At 40.7% G+C, this 24999-nt stretch overlaps 1 protein-coding gene across 1 annotated transcript in view; it reads right to left on the minus strand.

Annotated features, from left to right (window-relative positions):
* Positions 1 to 24999, minus strand: part of CACNA1C (calcium voltage-gated channel subunit alpha1 C) — an 879081-nt gene that overhangs the window by 28893 nt on the left and 825189 nt on the right. The window contains exons 36-39 of the mRNA XM_069094317.1: positions 23103 to 23268; positions 21854 to 21981; positions 20010 to 20106; positions 18624 to 18726 (exon numbers count right to left, since the gene is read on the minus strand). Of these exons, the coding sequence (XP_068950418.1) occupies positions 18624 to 18726; positions 20010 to 20106; positions 21854 to 21981; positions 23103 to 23268 (494 nt within the window). The remainder of the gene's footprint in view (positions 1 to 18623; positions 18727 to 20009; positions 20107 to 21853; positions 21982 to 23102; positions 23269 to 24999) is intronic.

Here is a 24999-nt window from a genome sequence, read left to right on the forward strand (position 1 = left end):
ACTACTACTACTACTACTACTACTACTACTACTACTACTACTACTACCACTACTACTGCTATTACTACCACTTTTGTTTAGTTGTTTTTCAAGTCATGCCTGACTCTTCATGACCCCATTTGGGGTTTTCTTGGCAAAGATGCTGGAGTGGTTTGCCATTTCCTTCTCCAGCTCATTTTACAGATGAGGAGACTGAGGCAAACAGGGGTAAGTGACTTGCCCAGAGTCACACAGGTAACAAGTATCTGAGGCTGTATTTGAACTCAGGTCTTGCTGACTCCAAGCCTGGCACTCTATCCACTGAACCACTTAGCTACCCTGCTACTAGGGTATGAATATGCACTGGCATATTCCCTTAAGAGGCATAATAGTTCAGGGGAGAAAAGAACTGATCTGAATTTGAGTCTTAGCTTCAACACTTACTAGATCTGTGATTCTAAGCAAATCACTTTACCTCTCTATGCCTCTGCACACCCCCTCTGTAAGGTGGGGATATTACTGTTCTATTTATCTCATAGAAGTTTTGTGAGGAAAATACTTTGTAAACTTTTAAAGCATCATTTGAATAACATTATTGCCAGTTCTTCATCTTCCTTTTTCCTTTCCCTCCTGCCTGTACTTTTAGCCTACTCAGGGGGACCCAGTGATGTGGCTGACTGCTGTCCTAGATGGTAAGAGCCATGGGTAGTCTTGCCAGTGCATATTCATCCATCCAGGGATACATACCCTGTGGTCCAGTGACCCTGTCCTCCTTGCTGTTCTTTGCACCAGGCACTCCATCTCCTGACTCAAGGCATTTTCACTGGCTGTCCTCAATGTCTCGAATGCCCTGCCTTCTCACCTCTACCTCCTGGCTTACTTTAAGTCCCAGTTAAAACCCTACTTTCTATAAGAAACTTTTCTGGATCCTCCTTAATGCTAGTGTTTTCCCTCTGTTGATTATTTCCAATTTATCTTGTATATAGCTTGTTTGTACATAGTTGTTTGCATGTTGTCTTCTCTAATAGACTGTGAGCTCCTTGAGGGAAGGGGCTGCCTTTTACCTGTTTTTTTTTTTTTTTGTATACTCAGCACTTAGAGCAGTGCATGGCACGTAGCAGACAGTTAATAAATGTGTACAGAATCATTAGTGAAGACTCCAACTGGGAGAGCAACAAATGGTCCTTATTATATTGATTGTCAAACCAAAAATGGAGGGGGTTGATTTTTCAGGGTCGTATTTCTCTAGAAAGTAACCTGGGGTTTGCCCATACCTCCTAGAACCAGAGCACAAAGTAGAAATTGAAAGAATCCACTAAAACTCCTAGAAATGTTATTGCCAAAATTCAGAGTTTTCATATCAAGGAGAAAATACTACAAGTAGCCATAAAGAGATAATTCAAGTACCATATGCCCACAATTAGGATTGTATAAAATTTAGCTGCCATGACTATATAGGAATGGAGGCCATGGAATATAATATTCAGAAAGCAAGGAATCTAGGATTGAAACCAAGAATAACCCACCCAGAAAAACTGAGTATAATTCCATAAGGGAAAAATGGACATTTAATAAAAGGGAGAACTTTTAAGCATTCCTAATGAAAATATCAGAGCTAAGTAGAAAATTTGACATTCAAACACAGGCCTCAAGAAAAGCATAAAAAAGCAACTATGAATGGGGAATCATAAGGGACTAAAGAAGATCACATTGGGAGGCAGGCCCGGAAGGCGTGGCCCACAGGGGCAGGCCCAGAAGAGGCCTGATCAGCTCTGGGGGCAAGTGGTCCCACCAACCACAAGGGTCACTACCAGGTCTATCACCAAAGGGCTGGGACTGGAAAGAGCAAGGTAAGAACCAAATGCAGGGGCCCCTGTCCGGGACAGCAAATACTCCTGGGACTACCATTTCATAGCCCAGAAATAAAAAAAAAGCCCCTATCAGGACCTCCAAAGACCAGGATGGCAGAGTGAACCCCAAACGCTCCACCTCCCCCCGAAAACACAGTAACTATTGCCCCAGGGCAAAACCCTCTACAGTAAAGGCTTGGGAACCCTAGAGGAAAGGGCGTGGCTAGGGCCCTGCCTCAAAATGGGTAGAAAGCAGACTACAAAGAGTCTGGAGTCCTACTATACTCAGAGGGAGGAACCAAACTCAGGGGGAGACAATGTGGACTCCACACCCACAGCTGAAACATCAACAGGGAATGGGTCCCAAGCACAGAAAACTCTTCTAGATGAGCTCAAAAGGAACTTTGAAAACCAAATGAGAGAGATAGAAGACAAAATGAATAATTCTTTCAAAACCAAAATTGCAGAATTAGAAAAACATTATAATGAAGAAAACATCTCCCTACAAAGAAAAGTGTATGATATGGAAAAGGAGCTCCAAAAACTAACCAAGGAAAATGATTTGCTAAAAACTAGAATCATCCAAATTGAAACAAATAACTCCATGAGGAACCAAGAATTAGTCAAACAGGGGTGGCTAGGTAGCACAGCGAGTAAGAGAACCGTCCCCAGTGTTGGGATGACCTGAGGATCGAATCCGGGCTCAGACACTTAGCAACCATCCAGAAACACCTGACCGTGTAACCTTGAGCAAGTTACTTAACCCCAATTGCTTAGGGGCAGCCAGGTGGCTCAGCAAGTAAGAGCACCGGCCCCAGTGTTGGGATGACCTGGGATCGAATCCAGGCTCAGATACTTAGCACCACACCCAGAAAAAACTGGCCGTGTAACCTTGAGCAAGTTACTTAAACCCAATTGCTTAAAAAAAAAGAATTAGTCAAACAAAACAACAAGAATGAAAACTTAGAAAAAGAGGCAAAATACCTCAATGGAAAAATAACTGACCTGGAAAACAGATCCAGGAGAGATAATCTGAGAATCATAGGCCTACCAGAAAATCATGATGAAAAAATGAGCCTGGACAACATTCTCCAAGAGATCATTAAGGAAAACTGCCCTGAGATACTAGAACCTGAGGGTAAAATAGAAATTGAAAGAATCCACTGGACACCTGATGAAAGAGATCCCAAACTGAAAAGTCCTCGAAATGTTGTGGCCAAACTCCAGAACTACCAGGTAAAAGAGAAAATACTTCAAGCGGCCAGGAAGAAACAATTCAAATATCAAGGGTCCACAGTGAGGATCTCACAGGATATGGCAGCCTCTACACTGAAAGATCAGAGGCAGTGGAATACAATTTTCTGGAAGGCAAAAGAGCTTGGGTTACAACCAAGGATCACCTACCCATCAAGACTGAGCATATTCTTCCAGGCAAAGAGATGGCCATTCAACAATATAACAGAGTTCCAGACCTTCCTGATGAAAAAGACAGAGCTCAATGGAAAATTCAATCTCCAATTATGAGGTGCAAGAGTGACATAGAAAGGTAAACAAGGAAAACACACACACTCACCCTGCTATTTAATAAGAGCAAACTGTTTATATACAAGTAGAGGGTATGAGTATAAAATACACAAAATGATGATAAAAAGAATCTTATTAAGGGCTACAAAGGGACTGCAATGGAAGAAGAGGAATGAGTGAAGTGGAAAAGGGTAAATTATGCCACACAAAGAGGCATAAAAACAATATAGCAGAGGAAAAGAAGGGAGGGAGATGAGAATCATATGAGCTTTTTCCTCATTGGTTCTGGTCCAAGGAGGGAATAACAAACAGTTAAGCATAGGACTCTATGGAGAAGAAATGCAAAAAGTATCATTTTAGAGGGAAAGAGGGGAGGGAGAGGAGCTTTGCATGAGATTTGTTCCTGTCACTCTTGGTCCAAAGAAGAAATAACATACTTAATTAAGTATAAAAATATCCTACAGGCAGTAGGAGGGGGAAAAGGGCTATGAAAGAGGGGGGTGGTGGTTAGTAGGAAGGGAAGAAGTAAGGGGGAAGGGGAGAAAAAGGGAGGGGGGCTGATAAGGGAATACTGAGGGAGGTGGTGATCAAAAGGAAAACTATTAAGGGGGAGAAGGGAGAAGGGGGGGAAATATGAGCATTAACAGGAGAGGGAATAGGATGGAGGGAAAGAAACAGATAACAATCCTAACTGTAAATGTGAATGGAATGAACTCTCCCACAAAACAGAGATGGATAGCAGAATGGATTAGAAATCATAATCCTACAATATGATGTTTACAAGGAACACATCTGAAACAGAGGGATACACACAGGGTAAATGTAAAAGGCTGGAGTAAAATATATCATGCCTCAGCTAAAGTAAAAAAAGCAGGGGTAGCAATTCTTATCTCAGAGAAAGCAAAAGCAAAAATTGATCTAATTAAGAGAGATAAGGAAGGAAACTATATCCTGTTAAAAGGCACCATCGAGAATGAAGCAATATTATTACTTAACATATACGCACCAAGTGGTATAGCATCCAAATTCCTAGAGGAGAAGGTAAAGGAATTAGAGGAAGAAATAGATAGCAAAACTATACTAGTGGGAGACCTTAATCTCCCCCTCTCTGAACTTGATAAATCCAACCTCAAAATAAACAAGAAAGAAGCTAAGGAGGTGAACAGAATTTTAGAGAGGACAAGTATGATAGATTTCTGGAGAAAACTGAATGGGGATAAAAAGGAATATACTTTTTTCTCAGTGGTTCATGGCACATACTAAAAAACTGACCATGTTCTAGGGCATAAAAACCTCACAATTCTATGCAGTAAGGCAGAAATATTAAATGCATCCTTCTCAGATCATGATGCAATAGAAATTATATGCAATAAAAGGCCATGGAAAGACAGACGAAAAACGAATTGGAAATTAAATAATTTAATCCTAAAGAATGAATGGATCAAACAAGAAATTATAGAAACAATCAATAATTTCATTCAAGAGAATGAAAATAATGACACAACATACCAAAATTTGTGGGATGCATTAAAGGCAGTTCTTAGGGGAAGTTTTATATCCCTGAGTGCATAATGATTAAATTAGAGCAAAGGGAGGTCAATGAATTGGGCAGGCAATTGAAAAACCTAGAAAAAGAACAAATTCAAAATCCTCAATTAAATACTAAATTAGAAATATTGAAAACCAAAGGGGAGATTAATAAAATTGAAATTAAGAAAACTATTGAATTAATAAATAAAACTAAGAGCTGGTTTTATGAAAAGAAAAACCCAATAAAATTGATAGACCCTTAGTCAATATGATAAAAAAAAGAAATAAGAAAACCAAATTATGAGTATCAAAAATGAAAAGGGTGAATCTACCTCCATTGAAGTGGAAATCAAAACAATAATTAGGAATTATTTTTTCCCAATTGTATGCACATAAATTTTACAATCTTAGTGAAATGGACGGATATTTACAAAAATACAAGTTGCCCAGATTAACTGAAGAGGAAGTAAATTACTTAAATAACCCCATCTCAGAAAAAGAAATTGAACAAGCCATCAGTTCCCTAGGACAAAATCTCCAGGGCCAGATGGATTTACTAGTGAATTCTATCAAACATTTAAAGAACAATTGATTCCAATACTCTACAAACTATTGCGAAAGAAAATTAGTGAAGAAGGAGTCCTACCAAATACTTTTTATGACACAAATATGGTACTGATACCTAAATCAGGAAGAGATGAAACAGAGAAAGAAAATTATAGACCAATCTCCCTCATGAATATAGATGCAAAAATTTAAAATAAAATATTAGCAAAAAAAAAAAGGCTACAGCAACTTATCTTAAGAATAATACACTTTGATGAGGTAGGATTTATTCCAGGAATGCAAGGATGGTTTAATATTAGGAAAACCATCAGTATAATTGATGATATCAACAATAAAACTAGCAGAAACCACATGATCATCTCAATAGATGCAGAAAAGGCTTTTGACAAAATACAACATCCATTCCTATTAAAAACACTAGAAAATACAGGAATAAATGGAGCCTTCCTTAAAATAATAGGTAGCATCTATTTAAAGCCATCAGCAAGTATTATATGTAATGGGGAGAAGGTAGAAGCATTTCCCATAAGATCAGGAGTGAAACAAGGGTGTCCACTATCACCCCTCTTATTCAATCTGGTACTAGAAATGTTAGCAGTAGCAATTAGAGAAAAAAGGAATCAAATTAGGCAAAGAAGAGACCAAGCTATCACTCTTTGCAGATGATATGATGATATACTTAGAGAATCCTAGAGAATCAAGTGAAAAACCACTTCAGACAATAAATAAATTTGGCAAAGTTGCAGGGTATAAAATAAACCCACATAAGATCACATTGTTTTTAACATACTGTAGCAAATGAGCACAGATTTGTATGAACTGATGGAAAGTGATGTAAGTAGAACCAGAAGAATAATTTATAGAGTTATAGCAATATAAAATACTTGAGAGTCTACATAACAAGACACACATTGGAACTATGTGAATACAATTATAAAATGTTCTTCACACAAATAAAGATAAATCTAAATAATTGGAGAAATATTAATTGCCCATGGGTAGGCCAAATCAATATAATAAAAATGGAAAACTACCTAAATTAATTGACTTATTCAATGCCATAACAATCAAACTACTAAAGAATTATTGTATAAGAGCTAGAAAAAATAATAAAATTCATCTGGAGGAACAAAATGTCAAGAATATTAAGGGAATCAATGAAAAAAAATGGGAAGGAGTTGGGCCTAGCAATACCAGATCCAAAACTATACTATAAAGATGTAATTATCAAAGCAATTTAGTCCTGGATAAGAAATAGAAAGGTTTATCAGTGGAACAAATTAGGTGCATAATTTACAGAAGTAAATGAGTATGATGACCTGGTGTTTAATAAACTTAAAGATCCTATGTCCTGGACAAGAACTCACTATTTGACAAAAAATTGATGGAAAAACTGGATAGTAGTCTGGCAGAACCTATGTATAGACCAATATCTCAAAAAGTATACCAAGATAAGCTCAGAGTAGGTACATGATTTAGACATAAAAGGTGATATCATAAACAAATTAATGGAGCGTAGAAGAAATTTCCTATCATATCTATGGATAGGGGAAGTGTTAATGACCAAACAAGAGATAGAGAGATTCACAGGAGGTAAAATGGATAATTTTAATTACATAAATTTAAAAGTTTTTATAAAAACAAAACCAGTACAGCTAAAATTAAAAGTTGAAATATGGGGAAAAAATATTTGAAGCAATTTTCTCTTATAATGGTCTCATTTCTTTTTTTTTTAAAGCAATCGGGGTTAAGCAACTTATTTCTGGGTGTGGTGCTAAGTATCTGAGCCCAGATTTGATCCCCAGGTCATCCCGACACTAGAGCCGGTGCTCTTACTCGCTGAGCCACCTGGCTGCCCCTAAGCAATTGGGGTTAAGTAACTTGTTCAAGGTTACACAGCCAGGTGTTTCTGGGTGGGTGCTAAGTGTCTGAGCCCAGATTCGATCCCCAGGTCATCCCGACACTGGAGCTGGTGCTCTTACTCGCTGTGCTAGCTGGCCGCCCCATGATGGTCTCATTTCTAAAATATATAGGGAACTCAGTTAAATTTATGAGAATAAAAGCCATTTTCCAATTGATTAAAAAGTCAAAGGATATGAACAGGTAGTTTTCAAAGGAAAAAAAAACCCAAAGCTATCAATAGCCACATAAAGAAATGCTCTAAATTAGTACCAATTTGAGAAATGAAAATTAAAATAATTCTGAGGTACCACTTCTAACCCGTCAGATTTGCTAAGGTGACAAAAAAAGAAGATGATAAATCCTGGAGGGGGTTTGGGAAAATAGGTATACTGTTGGTTGGTTGTTCCTTCATTCTCAAAGTGTGCCAAAATGATATCACTATGCTAGAGTGGAGTTACAGTGTGTCTGACTGTGGCTGATCAGCCTAATACAAGCTTGGAATCCTCTACTACAGGTTGGGCACAAATAGTCCATGTGAACATTTGAGTAGATTATTTTTTTTTTTTCGTTTTGGAGGGGGTAAGGTAGGGCAATTGGAGTTAAGTGACTTGCCCAAGGTCACATGGCTAGTTTTTTGTGTTAAGTGTCTAAGGCTGTATTTGAACTCAGGTCCTCCTGACTCCAGGGCCGCTGCTCTATTCACTGAGCCACCTAGCCTCCCCTGAGGTAGATTCTTTGAATTTGCTCATTTCACATTTCTTTTGAACTACTTAAATTCTGCTTTGCTCATAGAGCATAGCACCTTCTCTGATGAGGGCATGCCATGCTGGGTGGTCCTATACCAGTGTCTCCTATGTCACACAATCAATTCCAAAGTTAAGAGAGACCTTGAAAGTGTCCTTGTATTGATTTTTCTGACCACCATGTAAGCACTTGCCCTGTGTGAGTTTTCCATAAAATAGTCTTTTAGGCAAGCATACTTTTGGCATTTGAACAATGACCAGCCCATCAGAACTGCACTCTGTGCAGTAGTTTGAACACTTGGCAGTTTGGTTCAGAAAAGGACCTCAGTGTCTGGTACCTTATCCTGCCAGGTGATCTTCAGAATCTTCCTAAGACAATTCAAATGTAAGTCATTCAGTTTCCTGGCATGGTGCTGATGGACTGTTCAGGTTTCATAGGCATACAACAATGAGGTCAGTTCAATGGCAGTGTAGACCTTCAGTCTGGTAGTCAGTCTAATACCTCTTCTCTCCCACGCTTTCCTTCAGAACCTCACAGACACAGCTAGGTCTGGCAATGTGTGTGTCAGTATCAATATCCATCCCTGGAAAGAATACTACCAAGGTAAGTGAACCCATCCACATCATTTGAAACTTCTCCATTTGCTATAACCAATAGTTCCACATATAGATGGTGTGGTACTGGTTGATGGAGCATTTGTGTTTTCTTGGTGTTAATTGTTAGGCCAAGATTAGTACAAGCAACAGAGAATTGTTCCATACTTTGTTGTTTCTCAGCTTCAGAGTTCGCTTTGAGTGCACAATCATCAATAAACAAAAAACATGCACCAACACTCTCTCCGCTTTATTCTTGGCCTGTAGCCTTTTCAAGTTGAAGAATTTACCATCAGTGCGGTATCTGGCCTTGATGCTGTTTGTCCTCCTTGAAGGCCTTTGATAACATGGCTGAAAACATCATGCTGAAAAGCATGGGAGCAAACAAACAGTCTTGTTTTACTCCACTGGTGACTGGGGAAGCATGAAATCATAGTCTATTACTCAGAACCTGGGTAAGCATGCTGTCATGAAACTGATGTACAGTATTGATGAACTTCTCTAAGCAAATTCTGATATAATATTTTATATTTATATAATAATAATTTTCCATGAGCCCTTATGACGGACAATATCAAAGGCATACCAAAGTCAGATCTGCAAGTGTTATGCACAGACCTCTGTTCTGCTCCTGGCACTTCTCCTGGATTTGTTGGGCAGCAAACACCATATCGACTGTTCCTCAGCCCTTTCTGAAGCCACACTGTCTGTCAGGTAGATGACTACTTTCCATTTGAAGGATCAACCTGTTAAGGAGGACTCTGGAAAGAATCTTGCCAGCAGTGACTAAGAGAGAGACCCTCTGTAATTGCCACAGGACAATCTATTTTCTTTACCTTTATAGAGATGGACAATGGAGGCATCCTTGAACTTCTGGGGAATAACCTCCTCTATTGCAATAACCCATAAAATTTCAGTCAGCTTTTGTATGAGCAATGGACCTCCTACCTTATAAATCTCAGCTGGAATAGAATCAGGTGCTTTGCCAGACAAAAGAAAGCTTCTGGCATTCAAAACCTGTCCTTTATTTTTTTTTTTTTTTTGCTTTTTGGAGGGGGGGAAGGCAGGGCAATTGGGATTAAGTGACTTGCCCAAGGTCACACAACTAGTAAGTGTTAAGTGTCTGAGGCTGGATTTGAACTCAGGTCCTCCAGTTAGGGCTGGTGCTCTATTCACTGCACCACCTAGCTGCCCCTCAAAACCTCTTCTTTAGTTGGAACTCCAGCCAGGGAGGGACTGACTTCAACCTTAGGTAAATGGTGAATGACAGTCAGCATTGATTGATGATGGTCTCTTGAGAACACCATGGGAGTGTTCCGCCCATCTCTCTAGGATCATGTCCTTATCACTAATCAATGTGTCTCCATCAGCACTGAGTAGGTGAGGTGCACCATAGGTCTTTGGCCCATAAACAGCCTTCAGGGCATCGTAAAAGCACTTTGGATTGTTACTCTCAGCATAAAACTGAATTTCATCTGCCTTCTTACTGAGTCAAGAATTGTAGATCTCTCTAAGCTTTGTTTGTACTTTACTTTTGATGGAATTAAATGCTGCCTTCTTAGAGATGGATGAACTATTCTGCTGGTAAACCCTGCGCAGTTTTCATTTTTCAGTTAGCAGCTTCTGAATTTTCCCATCATTTTCATCAAACCAGTCTTGATGTTTGTAAGTGTTCTGACCCAGATGAGCAAATGCAGTGCTGTACACCAAATCTCTGAAATCTGCCCTTTTCTGCTCCACTGTTACCAACTATGTATTGGCTCAACTTTCCCTCCAAGTTAGAAACAAACTATTTCCATTTCTCACTCTAATTTGTTGACATTAATTCTTCTGGTAGTCATTTTGCCTTGGGGCTGCCACTTTTGTTGAATGTAAATATTCTCGGAGAGGATGTCTATAATCAGTTCAGCACTCTGCAACACACATTGCCTTGGTCACTCTTATATCCTGTTTGTCTCCACTCCTTACAATCACATGGTCTATTAAATGCCGATGTTTGCTGCAAGGGTGCATCCACAAAGTTTTATTGAGTTTAGGTACATGGAAGTCAGTGTTGGTGATGACAATGTCATGAGACGCACAGGTAGTAAATGACCATTGTTGTTGCTGTTTCCAACTCCATTCCTCCCAAGGATTCAGAAGCTTGTCTTCTTTTGGCACTGATGATAAGGGTCGCCAGGTCTTCATAAATTTTTTCTTTAATCTCATCAGGGTTCATCATGGTAGAGCATAGGCACTGATGATGATGGCATGGTGTTTTCCTGCAAGTGGCAATCCCATTGTCACGAGCCTGTTGTTCATTCCTTTTGGTAGGCATACAAGTTTGTTGACTAGATGAGTTTTGATTGCAAAAAATACACCAGCTTCATGGTGCTCCCCTTCATTGAAGCAACTCCAGAAAAATGTCTAACTCTGACTTCGGTAAACTGGCCTTCATTTGCCAGTCCTGTTTCACTTAGGGGCGCTATTTGGATGCAGTACCTGCTGAGTTCTCTTGTAGCAAGAACAGTTCACCTTTGAGGTCTACTGGATTTTGTGTTGTCTCTAAGTGTGTGCACATTCCATGTATTGATGGTGAGTGGAATCAATTTTTTTTTTTAAAGCAATTGGGGTTAAGTAACTTGCTCAAGGTTACACGGCCAGTTATTTTGTGTGGGTGCCAAGTATCTGAGGCCAGAACCAATCCCGGGTCTCCTGACGCCGGGGCCTGCGTCACCTGGCCGCCCCAAGTGGAATCATCTTTACAGAAGTTTTTGTACTTTTTTTGTATGTGTGTTTTGACCACCGGGTGGGATATCCACTGGCTGTTGTAATAAGACCATGGTTGGGTAAGCAAACAATTTTTAGGGCACCTTCTAGCCCCTTCCTCATACTTGGAGGTCTTTAAAAGGCACTCAGATACCCAGGGACTGCCAAATGCCTCTGCAGCTTCCACTGAGAAGATGGCCCTATGGCCTGGGCTGCCTCTGAGAAAGATTGTGACTACAGCTCCCAGTGTCTCTGCCTTGTCACTTGCCTGTCACCACAGGACTTTGAGGTAGGTAAAAATGGTAAAGTGGTATGGGTAATGTCTTTTGATTTGTGCACAGATTGGATTTAAATGAGGCAGAGTTCCACAAAGTCATCAGCCTCACTCTCCCTGCCAGAGTCATCATAGGCCAGTGGCAGGACAGAGGCAAGATAACTGGTGATGGCTTGAGATACAGTGGATGACCTTGGCGTCTTCAATGTCTAACCAAGCTCTAAGCGCTCCACAGGGCCTACTTCAGCTGCCTTCATGGTCACTGGGACAAATTGTCTTCACACACTCATTCCATCAGTGGAAATCTTAACATGCTTGTGGGCTTGAGCCCCCTCAGTTACCCTCAACCTGGTTTAGCTTGTCTGCCAAAATGGTTTGCCGGGGTATGGCCACTGTACATGCTATAGCTTTTTGGAGCCACAATTGAGAATTAGGTAGACATCAAAGGTGGAAAGTAGCCCCAAAAGGGCTCAGCAGCTCTCATACCAGAGGTACTAGTCTGAGCACACCCTACACCATCCTTTACTGTGAACCCCCTTGTCCCTTGTTCTATTATTGATCTATCCTAGTCAATCCCAATGCTAGATTATTCCTACCATCTAACTTCCTCAATTCTATTCATGAGGTGTTGAACAAAGTTGTCCTCTCTGCCTTCAAATCATAATTCTAGTTTAGGTCTTTATCTCTTATCACTTAGACTATTGCAATGGCCTCCTAACTGGTTTCTCTGACTCAAGTCTTACCCCACTCCAAGTCATCCTCCCCTTGGCTGCCAAACTGATTTTACTAAAGTGTAGGTCTGACCAGGTCACTCCACTGCTCTATAAGCTTCAGTGGCTCCATATTACTTCTGGGACCAAATATAAACTCCTTTAGCTGGCATTTAGAGCTCTTCATAATTCACTCCATTTCTACCTTTCCAGTCTTCATTAACCTCCACACACTCTATGATTCAGCTACTTGCAGTTCCTTGAACATGACACTCCTCCCATTCTTCATATTTTTGCACTGGTCATGCCCCATGCCTGGAATGATATGTCTTCTCACAGTTTTCCTGGCTTCCTTCAGGACTCAGCTGAAACTCCATCTTCTGCTGGAGGCTTTCCTGGGCCTTCTAGCTGCCAGGATTACTCCTCCTTTTGGATTACTTTCTTGCAACTTTGTATACATTTGGTGTGAGTCTATTTATGTTATTTCCTCCATTAGAACGTATGAGTCTTGAAAGTGGGGACTGTTTTAGTTTTGTTGTTTTGGTCCTTCTTTGTAACCCCATTGCTTAGCATTGCCAGGGCTAGCTCAGTGTTTGTGAGGCTCTGAAGGAAAGTTTGGGAAAGAAGAGATTAATACCTCTGACTACCAGACTGAAGGTCTACAGAGTCCTTGTGCTGATCTCATTGTGTACCAGCGCCATGCCAGGAAACGGAATCGCTTCCATCTGAATTGTCTTAGGAAGATTCTGGAGATCACCTGGCAGGATAAGGTACCAGATACTGAGGTCATTTCTCAAACTAAACTGCCAAGCATTCAAACTGCTTCAGAGAGTGCAACTTCGATGGGCTGGCCACGTTGTTAAAATGAAAACATTTGCTTGCCAAAAAGACTGTTTTATGGAGAACTCACACAGGGCAAGGGTTCACATGATGGTCAGAAGAAGCGATACAAGGAAACTCTCAAGGTCTCTCTTAAGAACTCTGGAATTGATTGTGTGACATGGGAAACACTGGCACAGGACCGCTCAGCATGGCCTGCCCACATCAGAGAAGGTGCTGTGTTCTATGAGTAAAGCAAAATTGAAACAGCTCAAAGGAAACACAGGATGTGAAAATTTAACGAATCCACCCCAAATGTTCACACAGACTGTTTGTGCCCAACCTGTGGTAGAGCACGCTGAGGTTGCCTTGGTTTGATCAGTCACAGTAGGACACACTAAAACTTGGCTTTAGCATAGTGATGTCATTTTGGCCCTCTTCAAGAATGAAGGACAACAACCACCACTTAGCATGGCATCTGACACATAGTAAGCTTTTATTAAATCCTTTTTGACTGACTCACTGAATAAAGACACAGATGGTCTATTTATCGATTCCAGAGCTGGAAGGAATAGGTAACACATTGGATGATAAAGTCAGGAGCCAAAAAGATCTTGACAACATAGAGAATTTGGATTGATCTAATAAATTGAAATTCAAAAGGATAAATGTAATGTCTTATGCTTAGGTTTAAAAAATTGACTTCACAAATACAAGGTATAGTATTGTGGGGAGGTATGTTTAGAAAGCAGTTTGTCCGAAAAATATCTAGGGAAATTACTGCAAACTCAATATCACTGTCAAAGTAAAAAAATTGATGTGATCTTGGTTTGCATGAAGAGAGCCATAACTCCCAGGAATAAGGAGGTGATGGTCCCATTGTGCCAGAATCAGACCTGTTCAGACCATGTATGGAGCACCAAGTCTGGGTACCATATTTAGGGTACGCATAAGTAAGCTGGAAGACTTCAAGGGGAGAGCAGTCATGATGGTGAGAGACTCTAAGTTCATGCCATATGAGAATATCAGGAAAGATCTAGAGATATTTATCCTGGAGGAAAGAAGACTCATATTAGCTTATTAGACCTCTTCTCTTTGGCCACAGGGGTAGAACTAGAAGCAATGAGCAAAAGCTACAAAGAGGCAAATTTAGGCTTGGTGTAAGGAACAATTTCTTGGCAATGATTGAAATGGGCTGCCTTGGAAAGAGGTCTTCAGCTAAAGATTGGTGGACTACTTGTTGGATAGTGCATGGAAGAAATTCTATTTTGGATGTGGATTGCACTATGGGGTCTCTGAGGTTTTTTTCCAACTCTGAAATCTGATTCTGTGGCCAGGTCAGAGACATTGGGTCTGTGACAGTTCTTGGAAAACCTCTGGGTTCATAAAGCTCCTTACCTTTTCCACCAGAGTCCCAGGACAACATTTTAACAGAGAAGTGAGAAGCTAAGGATCTGCCATGATTACAGAGCCCTGAATACCATCACCTCTGGGGATCAGCACCTCCCCTTCCTGTCAGCTGGCAGAGATGGTTGTCGTCACTAAAATGGACTCTTGGGGCCCATACAACCTGGTTCAGATATGAAGTGGTGAGGAATGGAAGATGTTTTTTTTTAACCTAGTATGGTTTATATCAGCTTTATACTTCATAAATTAAGTAATGGTCAACGTTGTTCTTTAGAGTTTCATGAATTTGTTGTTCAAAGATCTCCTGGACTAAATTGGGGTTTTAGTTCTATTATATCCTGTTCTATTCTTGGGATCCAACTGGTCCAAACTGTCCTCCAGGACAGTATCAATTTAAGAAGCTAAAGCTCCACAGCACAATATAGATAGGCAAGGATGCCATATAGAGCCACATAAGGTGCATGTACTGTAGTGGGGGACCTTTATCTGCAGCAGTTTCTTGTGTTCGCATGGTTTAACACTGTTAACCAGGGGTGTGTGCTTTGCTCTCTCATCTAACTTTCCAGCAGATGCCCAGGGTAGAAGGCACATTTAATGACCCCCCCCCCAAAAAAAAAAGTAAAACTCCAAATCCCAAATCCTAGCTCATCTCTGGTCCTCTCTTAATGCAACTAGTTCATCTTAGAAGTTGATGCAGCCAACACTGCTATTTTCTCATGGGTCACACTGCCCTTTTCTATGCCCCAGTCCTGTGGACACTTCTCTTGCAAACTGACTGATGGCAGTCTACGAGAAGAAATTACTCCCAAAGTTACACCTGAAGCATCAATGGACCAGTACAAAAGGGCATGATATCTGATCATTGGCCACTATAACTATACAAACTTAGGGCACCTTTAGACTACCTAGAGACTTAATAAGTACCTATCCACTGGCCATGAGATTTCAGTATGTTTAAACTTGCTTATCAACTCTCCCTCATTGCAATCAGCTAGATGTCCTTTCATTAAAACCTAAATCTGAACATCTGATGGGTATATCACCTCAAGAGAGCCTCTTGCAGACTATAAACTTTCCAGTCACTAAATTTCAGCCAGAACTATTAGATCAAATTCACGGGCACTGGTGAGAAACCTACCTTCAGGCCTAATTATCTGTTCTCCAAACTCGCATGACATCCACTCCCAAGGAAGAGTTGGTCTCAGCTGGGCTATTGCAATTTCATTTGTTCTTTCAGTACCCCTTAATGAGGACAACGAGATAGAGATCTCTCTCTGCCATGAGAGGCCAGAGACTAACCATCTGGCATTGTTCAAGATCATATACAACCTATGACTTTAGGACTGCAATTATAATATGACATCAGCCAGTGTGTATCAATGGATAAGCATTTATTTAACACTTAATATGTATTGGGCACTATGCTAGGTACTAGGGATACAAGTATAAAAAATGAGATGATCTCTCTCTCCCCCTTTTTTTTTTTGCTTTTTTTGGAGAGGGGAAAGTAGGTCAATTGGGGTTAAGTGACTTGCCCAAGGTCACATGGCTAGTAAGTGTGTCAAGTGTCTGAGGCTGGATTTGAACTCAGGTCCTTCTGACTCCAGGGCTGGTGCTCTATTCACTGTGTCACCTATCCACCTCTAATGATATCTTTTCTTAAGGGGCTTATGTCCTGCCATCTGTTCAGGCCAAGTGTGCAATGACCAGAAAATAGGCTTGTTGCAATATCTGCTGACTCCCTTCTGGGAATGAGTAAAACCAGAAATCACAACTTGTCTTCATCTAATGGAATTGATGACAATAGACTGCATTTTGGCCTCAGATCTTATATACTCCCTAGGTTTTTTCCTTTTCATTTCACAAAATAGACTTTCTGCCCCTCAGCTTTTAGATCATAGCATTTGGGAGATTCTGTGGCATGAACTCAGCCTGACTTTTTAGTATATATATTTTGTTAATAATGTCCTTCCAACTTGAACTCTACTTCCTTAACCCCAGTGAGGGATAGAATTCCCTTCATTCCACCCCTAATCCCACTTTGAGGATTGCCTAATTTCCCATGCACAGGTGATAGTTTTGCTTTTTCTGGAAGGCCTTCTATCCAGCTTCTCTGAGGTTTTGGCACTGGTTTCTGGGTGCTGAATTACAAGAATTAGAGTCATTCTTCATTTGACAAATGGTTAAAAGATATGAACAGGTAGTTTTCAGAGGAAAAAAAATCAAAGCCATTATTAGCCATATAAAACTACTCTAAATTACTAATAATTAGGGAAATGAAAATTAAAATAATTCTGAAGTACTGCTTCATACCTATCCGATTCACTGAAATGACAATAAAGGAACATGAGAATACTAGAGGTGGTATAGGAAAATAGGTATACTAATGCAGTGTTGATGGAGGTGTGAATTAGTCCAACCATTCTGGGAAGCAATTGGGAACTGTGGCCCCAAAGCACCATTCATCTGTTCTGCCTGGTTTGGCCTTCCTATATGCCATACTTCTGGAATGTCTGTTTTGGGCCTGGTTTCTGTTTCTGTCTGTTTCTCTCAGTTTTTGACTTAGTCTTTTTAAATTTCACTGAGTAGTATCTAGGTGGTGCAGCGGACAGAGCTTTAGTCCTGAAGTCAGGAAGACTCAACTTCCTGAGTTCAAATCTGGTCTCAGATACTTCCTAGCTGTGTGACCCTGGGCAAGTCACTTAACCCGGTTTACCTTAGTTTCCTCATCTTCAAAATGAGCTGGAGAGGGAAATGACTTTCACTTACATCTAGTAGCTTTCAGCTATCTTCATGCAGCCCCTCTTTAACCACTTAATCCCTTGCCTCCTGACATATATTAATTGGGCTGCAATACTTGGAGAGACTTGGTCTCAATATATCATCTAAGTTCCTTTCCAGCTCTTTAAAAACCAGGAGAAGTTTTATTGACATGCATCATATAATGCTAAGAAGCAGGAAGGATCTTAGAGGTCATCTTTACAACCATTTCATTTTAAAGACAAGGAAACTAAGATTCAGAGAGGCTAAGAAATTGCCCATGGTCACAGGGCAGTGCCAGGACAGAACTAGAACTCAGGTCTCCTGGCTCCCAGTCCACACATTTGCTCTTGTCTCCAGTGCCTGGATAAGCTGTGCAGTAACTAGTTAGACTACAGATGCCTGAAGGGACTAGATCTCTTACTTCCCAAAACACACTTTAGATGGTGTCTGGCACATAATGAGTGATCATCAGATTTTTACTGCTGCCAGTGACAGCATGGTGGGATGTTACAGTCCCTCCCAAGTCATATACTTACTTTGCCTGCCCTGCCTATTTCCTTCTACCAAAGGGCCTTCTGTTTTCTAGGATAATTCAATATCAGCTGGTGCGTGTGCTTGTGGGATGAGGTCAACACACCAATTATAACTGTTTTGGGACTACTTTATGCCGCACACCATCTCCCAGGCCCTCCCCTGTAGTGTACCAGAAACACTTTTGGACTTTGCTGTAAAGTCCAGAGGCTGGAAGTAATAGGGCTATGATATCTGTGCAGTGGGGGTGCAAAAGGGGGTGAGTCTTCCAACAATCAGAAAAGCGTAAATCTATAAATCTGGATGCCAAATTCACCCTGTCCCTAGGATACATTTATTGTCCAATGAGGAGATGGACTAAGTCTTTCAGGATGCAAACTCAACTAACTTGAGTGCAGTGGATGGGGGAAGAGGTATATTCCTTTACATTCTAGAATAAGCAAGGAATTCAAGCTGCATTTTACAAATGCATTTGTCTAGGGTAAGAAAACCCTATGAGACTCTGATTATATGATTTAGAAGTAGTTTGGATAAGAATGCAAACAGGTTCAGTACAATTTCTTTGGTATTTAGTGATTTATACCTATGGAATCAGGCTATTTCTGTCTGTGTTTCTCCCCCATTTCCTATGGGATAGGGACCCCCTGGGAGAAGGGGGTGAAGTGTGACAAGACTGCCTTACCTTCTGTTTTGATCCTCAAGGCTGTCCTGACCAGGGCAAACAATGTAGCATTGAACATAACAGTTCCATCACTGTTCAGAGGCATGTTCATGGACACCAGACGCTGTAGGGAAATAGAAAGACTAAAGCCTTTGGTCCTATTATCTTCCTCCTGCCCCTCAAGAGCTCTTTCCCTGTTGCCAGATTCACCATACCTGATATTTTCAATCTATTGAACTGTTTGAAATAAACACTTCTCAAAAGATTCACCGAGCTAATATGACAGAATAATCATGGGGCCCCACAGTTCTGGAGTATTGTGGAGCTTGGTGAGTTTATTTAGAATCTTATAAGCTCCTTGAAAGCAAAGGGTGTGTCCTTTTTCATCTTTGTATCTCCAGGACACAGCATAGTATCTGGCACATAGTAGGTGCTTAATAAATGTTTGTAGGATCAGATGGAATTAAATTGGTGCACAGATGTAGTTTTTGTGTCCATTCAACTTGGCATTATCCAAGAGTGCATAATCTCTGTATTATAGTATGTCTCCTCTATCCTCTCATAGTATTCTTTCCATTGGCCATCACTCAGCTAATGAGAAACTCTGTCTAACAAGCCCCTTAACTAAAGGGTAGGAATAAGGAAAGGAAACTCAAATGAGTTTTTATGGCTTCTCTATGGACTGTACATGGTCATGATGCTGCCACTATTTATAGACCCCATCCAAGCAGGGGATGGAAGGAATGGAAACCAAAAACCTGGGTAGAAACTCAGTACTGTTCTTAAGTCTATGTAGGTTTAAAGAACAGAAGTGATATCCGTAGGGATGGAATAGAACAGCTTAAGCTTTCATGGAGGCATGAAGATGGACTAAATGACCTTTGCCTGCTTCTTTTAGCATGAGGATTATATGGCTATGGTTGGACAGTTAATATCCTCAGTTAGGAGGTGGAAGAAAGAATCAAATTAGAAGATGCTGTTATTAACAGACCATGGATCCCCAGAAGCTATCAAAAAGAGCTAAGGCAACCTATTCTGGGAAGCATGTCTGGACTCACAAATGAAGTCTTTGGGACTCTCATCAGGGTACCTCACTCTCTTTGGTCTTAAATTGGCCATCAGGGTAAAATGAGAGGAATGGGAGATGTTTTCCTCATTCACTTTATTTTTCTATGTTCCCATTATAGAAAGGGACACCAATGAATAATTTGGGTCAATCCCCCCCATTTTGGCACACACCTTTTACAAATCATGTAATTAAAACCCAGCAAAATTACACTGACTTGCCAAGGTAAACATCTTGTCTCCCACCTTTTCTCTCTTCTCACATTCCCCAATTGTGTCTTCCTTTATACACTTACAGATGTGGGCATTGTTCCTCCCTATCCCTACCCCAGGCATGCTTACTTTGCATGCTACTCGATGAGGGCACAGCTTTCCAAACCCTAGCGGGGGCTGGATCCTCCGGAGTAAGGTCACCACATCCAGGTGTTTGATACGACCCCTGGAAGATGAAGAGAAGGGAACAATTAGGAGGGCACAGTCCTCACCTCTACTCATTCCTCCCTCAATCCACAACCTTTCAGAAGTTTCATCACAAGGTGGCCTAGGCCTCCAGGGGAAAGTTCTATATAGTTGCATCTCAGCTGGTCAACCTTTTTTTCAAAATTAAAGAATAGCATGTAATACTCTACTGTCAGTGGTTGCATGCTGAAGACTCAAATACAAATTGACCATCACTCTAATGCTTTAAAGAGAAGGGATTTTAAATAGTGTAACACAAATTCTTATTGATTCAATCAACTGATCTACAAGTATTTACTGAATGTCTGCTATGTGTGATTTATTGTCCATGACTGAAGTGTTTCTGGACTGGCGTCTGATATAATGCAAAGAACCCAGGAGGCAGAGTCAAGCCTTGCCTCTGATACTAGCTCTGTGAGCATGGGCATGTCATCTGACTTCTCTGTCTCAGCTGATCCCCATCAACAAAATTGGAATAATCATACTCAGATGACTCGGGCACTACAGGGTTGTGAAGAAAGTATTTTCTAAATCATACTTTATCATTTCAAGGATCTGCAATTTTCCCTTTTGCCAATCACACTCCCCGGCTTAGTTGGTGGTCCTTGAGAGTAACTGTGACTAAAAAATTCATTTCCCAATGGCCAAGATAGAGATAAACCTCACTGAATTTTGCTAAGCTGGTGCGGAAAGAATGCTTTATTATATAGTTCATAAAAATTATTATATTGTTTAAACCCAACTTTATGTGGTTAGAGGTTGCTTGTACCCAGAATGTTGCCTGACCTCAGTAACTCTCTAGGAATGCTGGAAATAGTCACAAGGAATTTTGGGTCCTAGATCCACCCAAAGCATTCTTGTTTAGGCCCTTCACATTCAGAACTTGTTTTGGGCCCACCCAAGCTTGCATTTTGGGTTCCTTTCATGTGATTTGTGTGTGACTCATGTCTTTTTCAGATGATTTATGTGTGACTTTGTCAAATCTGAAATAATGTCAACCTTTCAGAACCTGGAAGAGGGAGCCTCTCCTTCCTCACTCTCTCTCTCTCTATCAAATGACCTAGTCAATTTCTTTCTAAAACTGTTTCAAGTTTTGGCGTTTGTTTTCATGAACAACACTGGTCCTCAGACAAGAAACCTACAGGCTGTTTCTAAGTCTGTCCTCAAAGTCTTTCCAATTTGGAAGACCTTCCAGAGGTGAAGCTCCACTGGCGTTGCTTTCAAGAGCCTCAGGTCACCTTAATTTATTGGTGAAGTATTGGGGGAGGACTTTTATGCAGGTTATAAATCATAAAATGATATGTAAATGTGAACTTTTATTAATTATTGTAATCTTGAGATTTTCTTAACATGACTGATTTTACCTTTTTTCCTTGTTTATTTCTTTGCTTTTCTTTGTTTCTTTTTTCTTCCTTCCTTTCCCTCGTTCCCTCTATTTTTTCTTTTCCCCCCTCTTTTCTTCCTCCCCTCCTCCTTCCTTCCTTCCTTCTCATCTCCTCTCCCTCTTCCCCTCTCTCCCTCTCTCCCCCCACCCTCTCTCCTTTTCTCTCTTTCAGTTAAACACTGAAACCTGAGTTGGAAGCCTCTAATCCAGGGGTAATTTTTCTCATCCATAACCAGTACTTATGCCACACTCTCCACACCTTCAGCATGGTCCTGTCTAGATATTACTAAATATGAGCACAGATCCATCACACAGTTTGTGAGGTATCTTTCTGTGTACTTACTTGGCTTCAGGGTCATATTCTGCCCAGATCCTTTTGAATTCATCTAAGTGATGGGGACCTAGGATGGACCAGTCTCTTGTCAGGTAGTCAAAGTTGTCCATGATGACAGCTACAAAGAGGTTGATGATCTGCAGAAGGTACAAGGAGGGGTTTTCAGTGACCCTACCTGTGCACTCTTGCCATGGTCTGCCATAATATGGTTATGCCAACTATGCCAAGGCCATAGTTCTCTGTCACAAGGTAAGGGATGGGAGAGCATGACATGTAGCCCTGCTGTCTGGGCCCCTGAAGGGATAATGATGTTTCTCTTCCCTTTAGCAGAGTTTATAGTTGATCTTTTTTGGTGGCAGGAGTAAAGATTTCAAAAAACTATCTGGTACCAGGAAAAAACTGTTCAAAACCCTGACCCCTGCAATTTGAATGTTGGTGGAAATATTAGCCTTCCAAGGAAACCATGCAGCAGGCTACAAAGCCAAACTACTAGCCAGTATCCAGGGGCTACAGGGAATTCTCTCCAATAAGTTAGCAAAGTACAAAAAGTAATTTTACAAAGGTCAGCAGGTAAATGCTCCATTGTTTTTATGGGTCCCAGAATCTTAGAAGAGACCACAGATAGCATCTAATTCAATCCATGTCTGAAGTGTCTAGTTCAATTCTCTACAAGGAGTCTTTCTGCCTCTGCCTAAATATTTCATGTTGGAGAACTTCCTATTTACTGAGTCAGCTTATTTCCATAAATTTAGAGTCATCAGACCTACATTCAAATCCCAGTTCTGATTTTTACTACCTGTGTCATCTGGGACAGGTCATTTAACCACTCTAGGCCCCAGTTTCCTCATCTGTAAAATTACGGGGTTGGACAAGATGATTTTCAAGGACCTTTTCAGTTTAGATCTATTTTTCTAATTGTCAGAAATTTCTCCCTTATACTTTGTCAAAATTTTGCTCATATGGGTTATGTTACCAATAGTCAAGAAGGAAAACGTATACCATTCGGGTTGCATGAGCTTCTGGCCATGGACATATTCCTGAATTTCTTACTGTTTTTGGAGAAGCTTGCTTCAGCTTCATCTTCCTAAGCTAGGTCTTTCTGTGACTGGGATCTCCCTGACCAGGGCTCCTCTGAGGCCTACCCACCCTGAAGGGTTGGGTAACTCTAGAGCAGAATGTTCATTTTCCTAGCCTTGGCCAGATTGGGGCAGGGGTAGGTTGAGGGTCCAGAGAAGGTTTGCTTTCAGAATTAGCTCACCAGGAAGGCACAGAGCATGTAGAAACTGATAAAATAGAAGACAGCAAAGCTGCTGCCACAGAGTGTTTCTGGTTCAGTACTGTTACTGGGCTCTGACTCAGGGGCACACTTCTTTCCTGGCAGACAGGCTAGCATGATATCTTGCCATGCCTCCCCAGTGGCACACCTGTGGGGGGAGAAGAGAGATAAGGCAGAATCAAAACTCAGGCTTGGCAAAGAGGAACTAAAAGATAGTGGTGTAATCACCAATAACTTTGTCAGATGCATTTTGTGATACAGGGGCTGGCCAGATTCAGGAGGAAGAGATACACATTTTGTAATGAGAAAGAATAATGCCTGTAATTGAGAAATTCAGCTGGAATTATGGTACAATAACGAACAATTATGAACAATCAACAACTATCACCAAAAGTCCCAGAGCAAAAGGAAAAAAAAAACAACTATCATGTCATGTCATCATTATATTCACAAATCACAATAATTATAGTATCATCAATAGGGTCAACTCTGACATTCGTGAAATAAGAACTTTCTATGTACTATGATTTGAGGGACATGCAAAACACTCTCAACGGCTGGCCTAACACGCTGCCTTAAATTGCATCATTAGACACTCATTCCTTTAGTTCTAGGCATGGTGTCTCCAATGCAAATAATCCTGTGGGTAGATAACATTAAAATTCATCTGAGTATGAATCAGTTTATTGAATTCTGTGTCTTGGGAACTTGATGAGCTGTTACCTCCTAAGTGAATGTTGAGTCAATGAGTACCAGAGAGCTCTGATGTAAGGAATATATGGTGAGAAAAATGGAAGACTGGCAGGAGAGTAAAGGCTAGGTGGGAATGAAAGAGTGGCAAGGGGGCAAAAAGAAACTCTTGGCTGTTTAAAAAAAATAAAGCAGAAGCAAACAGTTATGTTTAAGATCTAAAAGTATCATCATGACTGGTTCTGTAAACGGAAGCACACTGATAGTTTAGTTTGAGAGCCAGAGTTGAATAGGGGAAACCGATCTCAAGGCTCCAGCTTTCAGTTCTTGATTGGATAAAGAGGCTGGAACTTATTGGAAGAGGGTTTTAGTCCCATTTATTGCCCTTTAGCGACACCTAGAGCTTAAGAGAGTTGAAGCAACTCAGAAATATCTCCAAGGTTTTACAGTTGCATTGCTGAGATCTAGAATCCTGAGGAGTGAAGAGTTTGCAAGGTTCATTTGCCTTGCCCAGAGGGTCCACCTGAGCTTTTTTTTTTTTTTTGTGAACTTTGTTTGCTACAACCTGATTAATTGATGCAGCATCCTGCCTGAACTTTTACTGCCCATAGAGAGCCAGTCTGGTGAGCCTGGGAGTTCTCTGGCTTGAAGGGAACTGCTAGATAAATTAAGAATATAACACATTTCCTATATCCTTTTAAGAATCAGTGTAACTTAAAAGATCTTGTAAATGTTTTGTTGGTTGGAGGATAAAAGAAATGCTGATTTGCCCAGTTGGAGCGGCAAGGACCGACAAACAAGCAGTTAGCACAGACACAGCTTCCTGTGGTGGTCCTCAATGGACCAATGACAGTCAAGTCTGGGGTCCCGGGTTGTAAGTTACCCTGAGCAGGTGGGTTTTCCTTACTCATGTTCTCCCTGCCAGCTCGTGCATGTGTGTCTACTTTTCCCTGTAGATACTGTACCTTGGTAGGAAAGTATGACTCAGATTTATGTGTGAACTGTAATATAATAATGATTCCTACATTTGCTTTAATAGATGAGTAGCTCTGATGTTATTTCCTTTGCCTTATTACTAAGCAAATAGTTATGTTTATGATCTCAAAGTATCATCAAGACTGGTCCTGTAAATGGAACTTGAGAGCTAGTGTTAAGTAGGGGAAGTACATTCCCTCACAACAGAGTTATC

This window comes from Petaurus breviceps, unplaced genomic scaffold (genome assembly GCF_028583685.1).
Source record: "Petaurus breviceps papuanus isolate PSGF00001 unplaced genomic scaffold, PetGlider_PUasm1.0 216, whole genome shotgun sequence".
In the NCBI taxonomy this organism is placed as follows: Eukaryota; Metazoa; Chordata; class Mammalia; order Diprotodontia; family Petauridae; genus Petaurus; species Petaurus breviceps.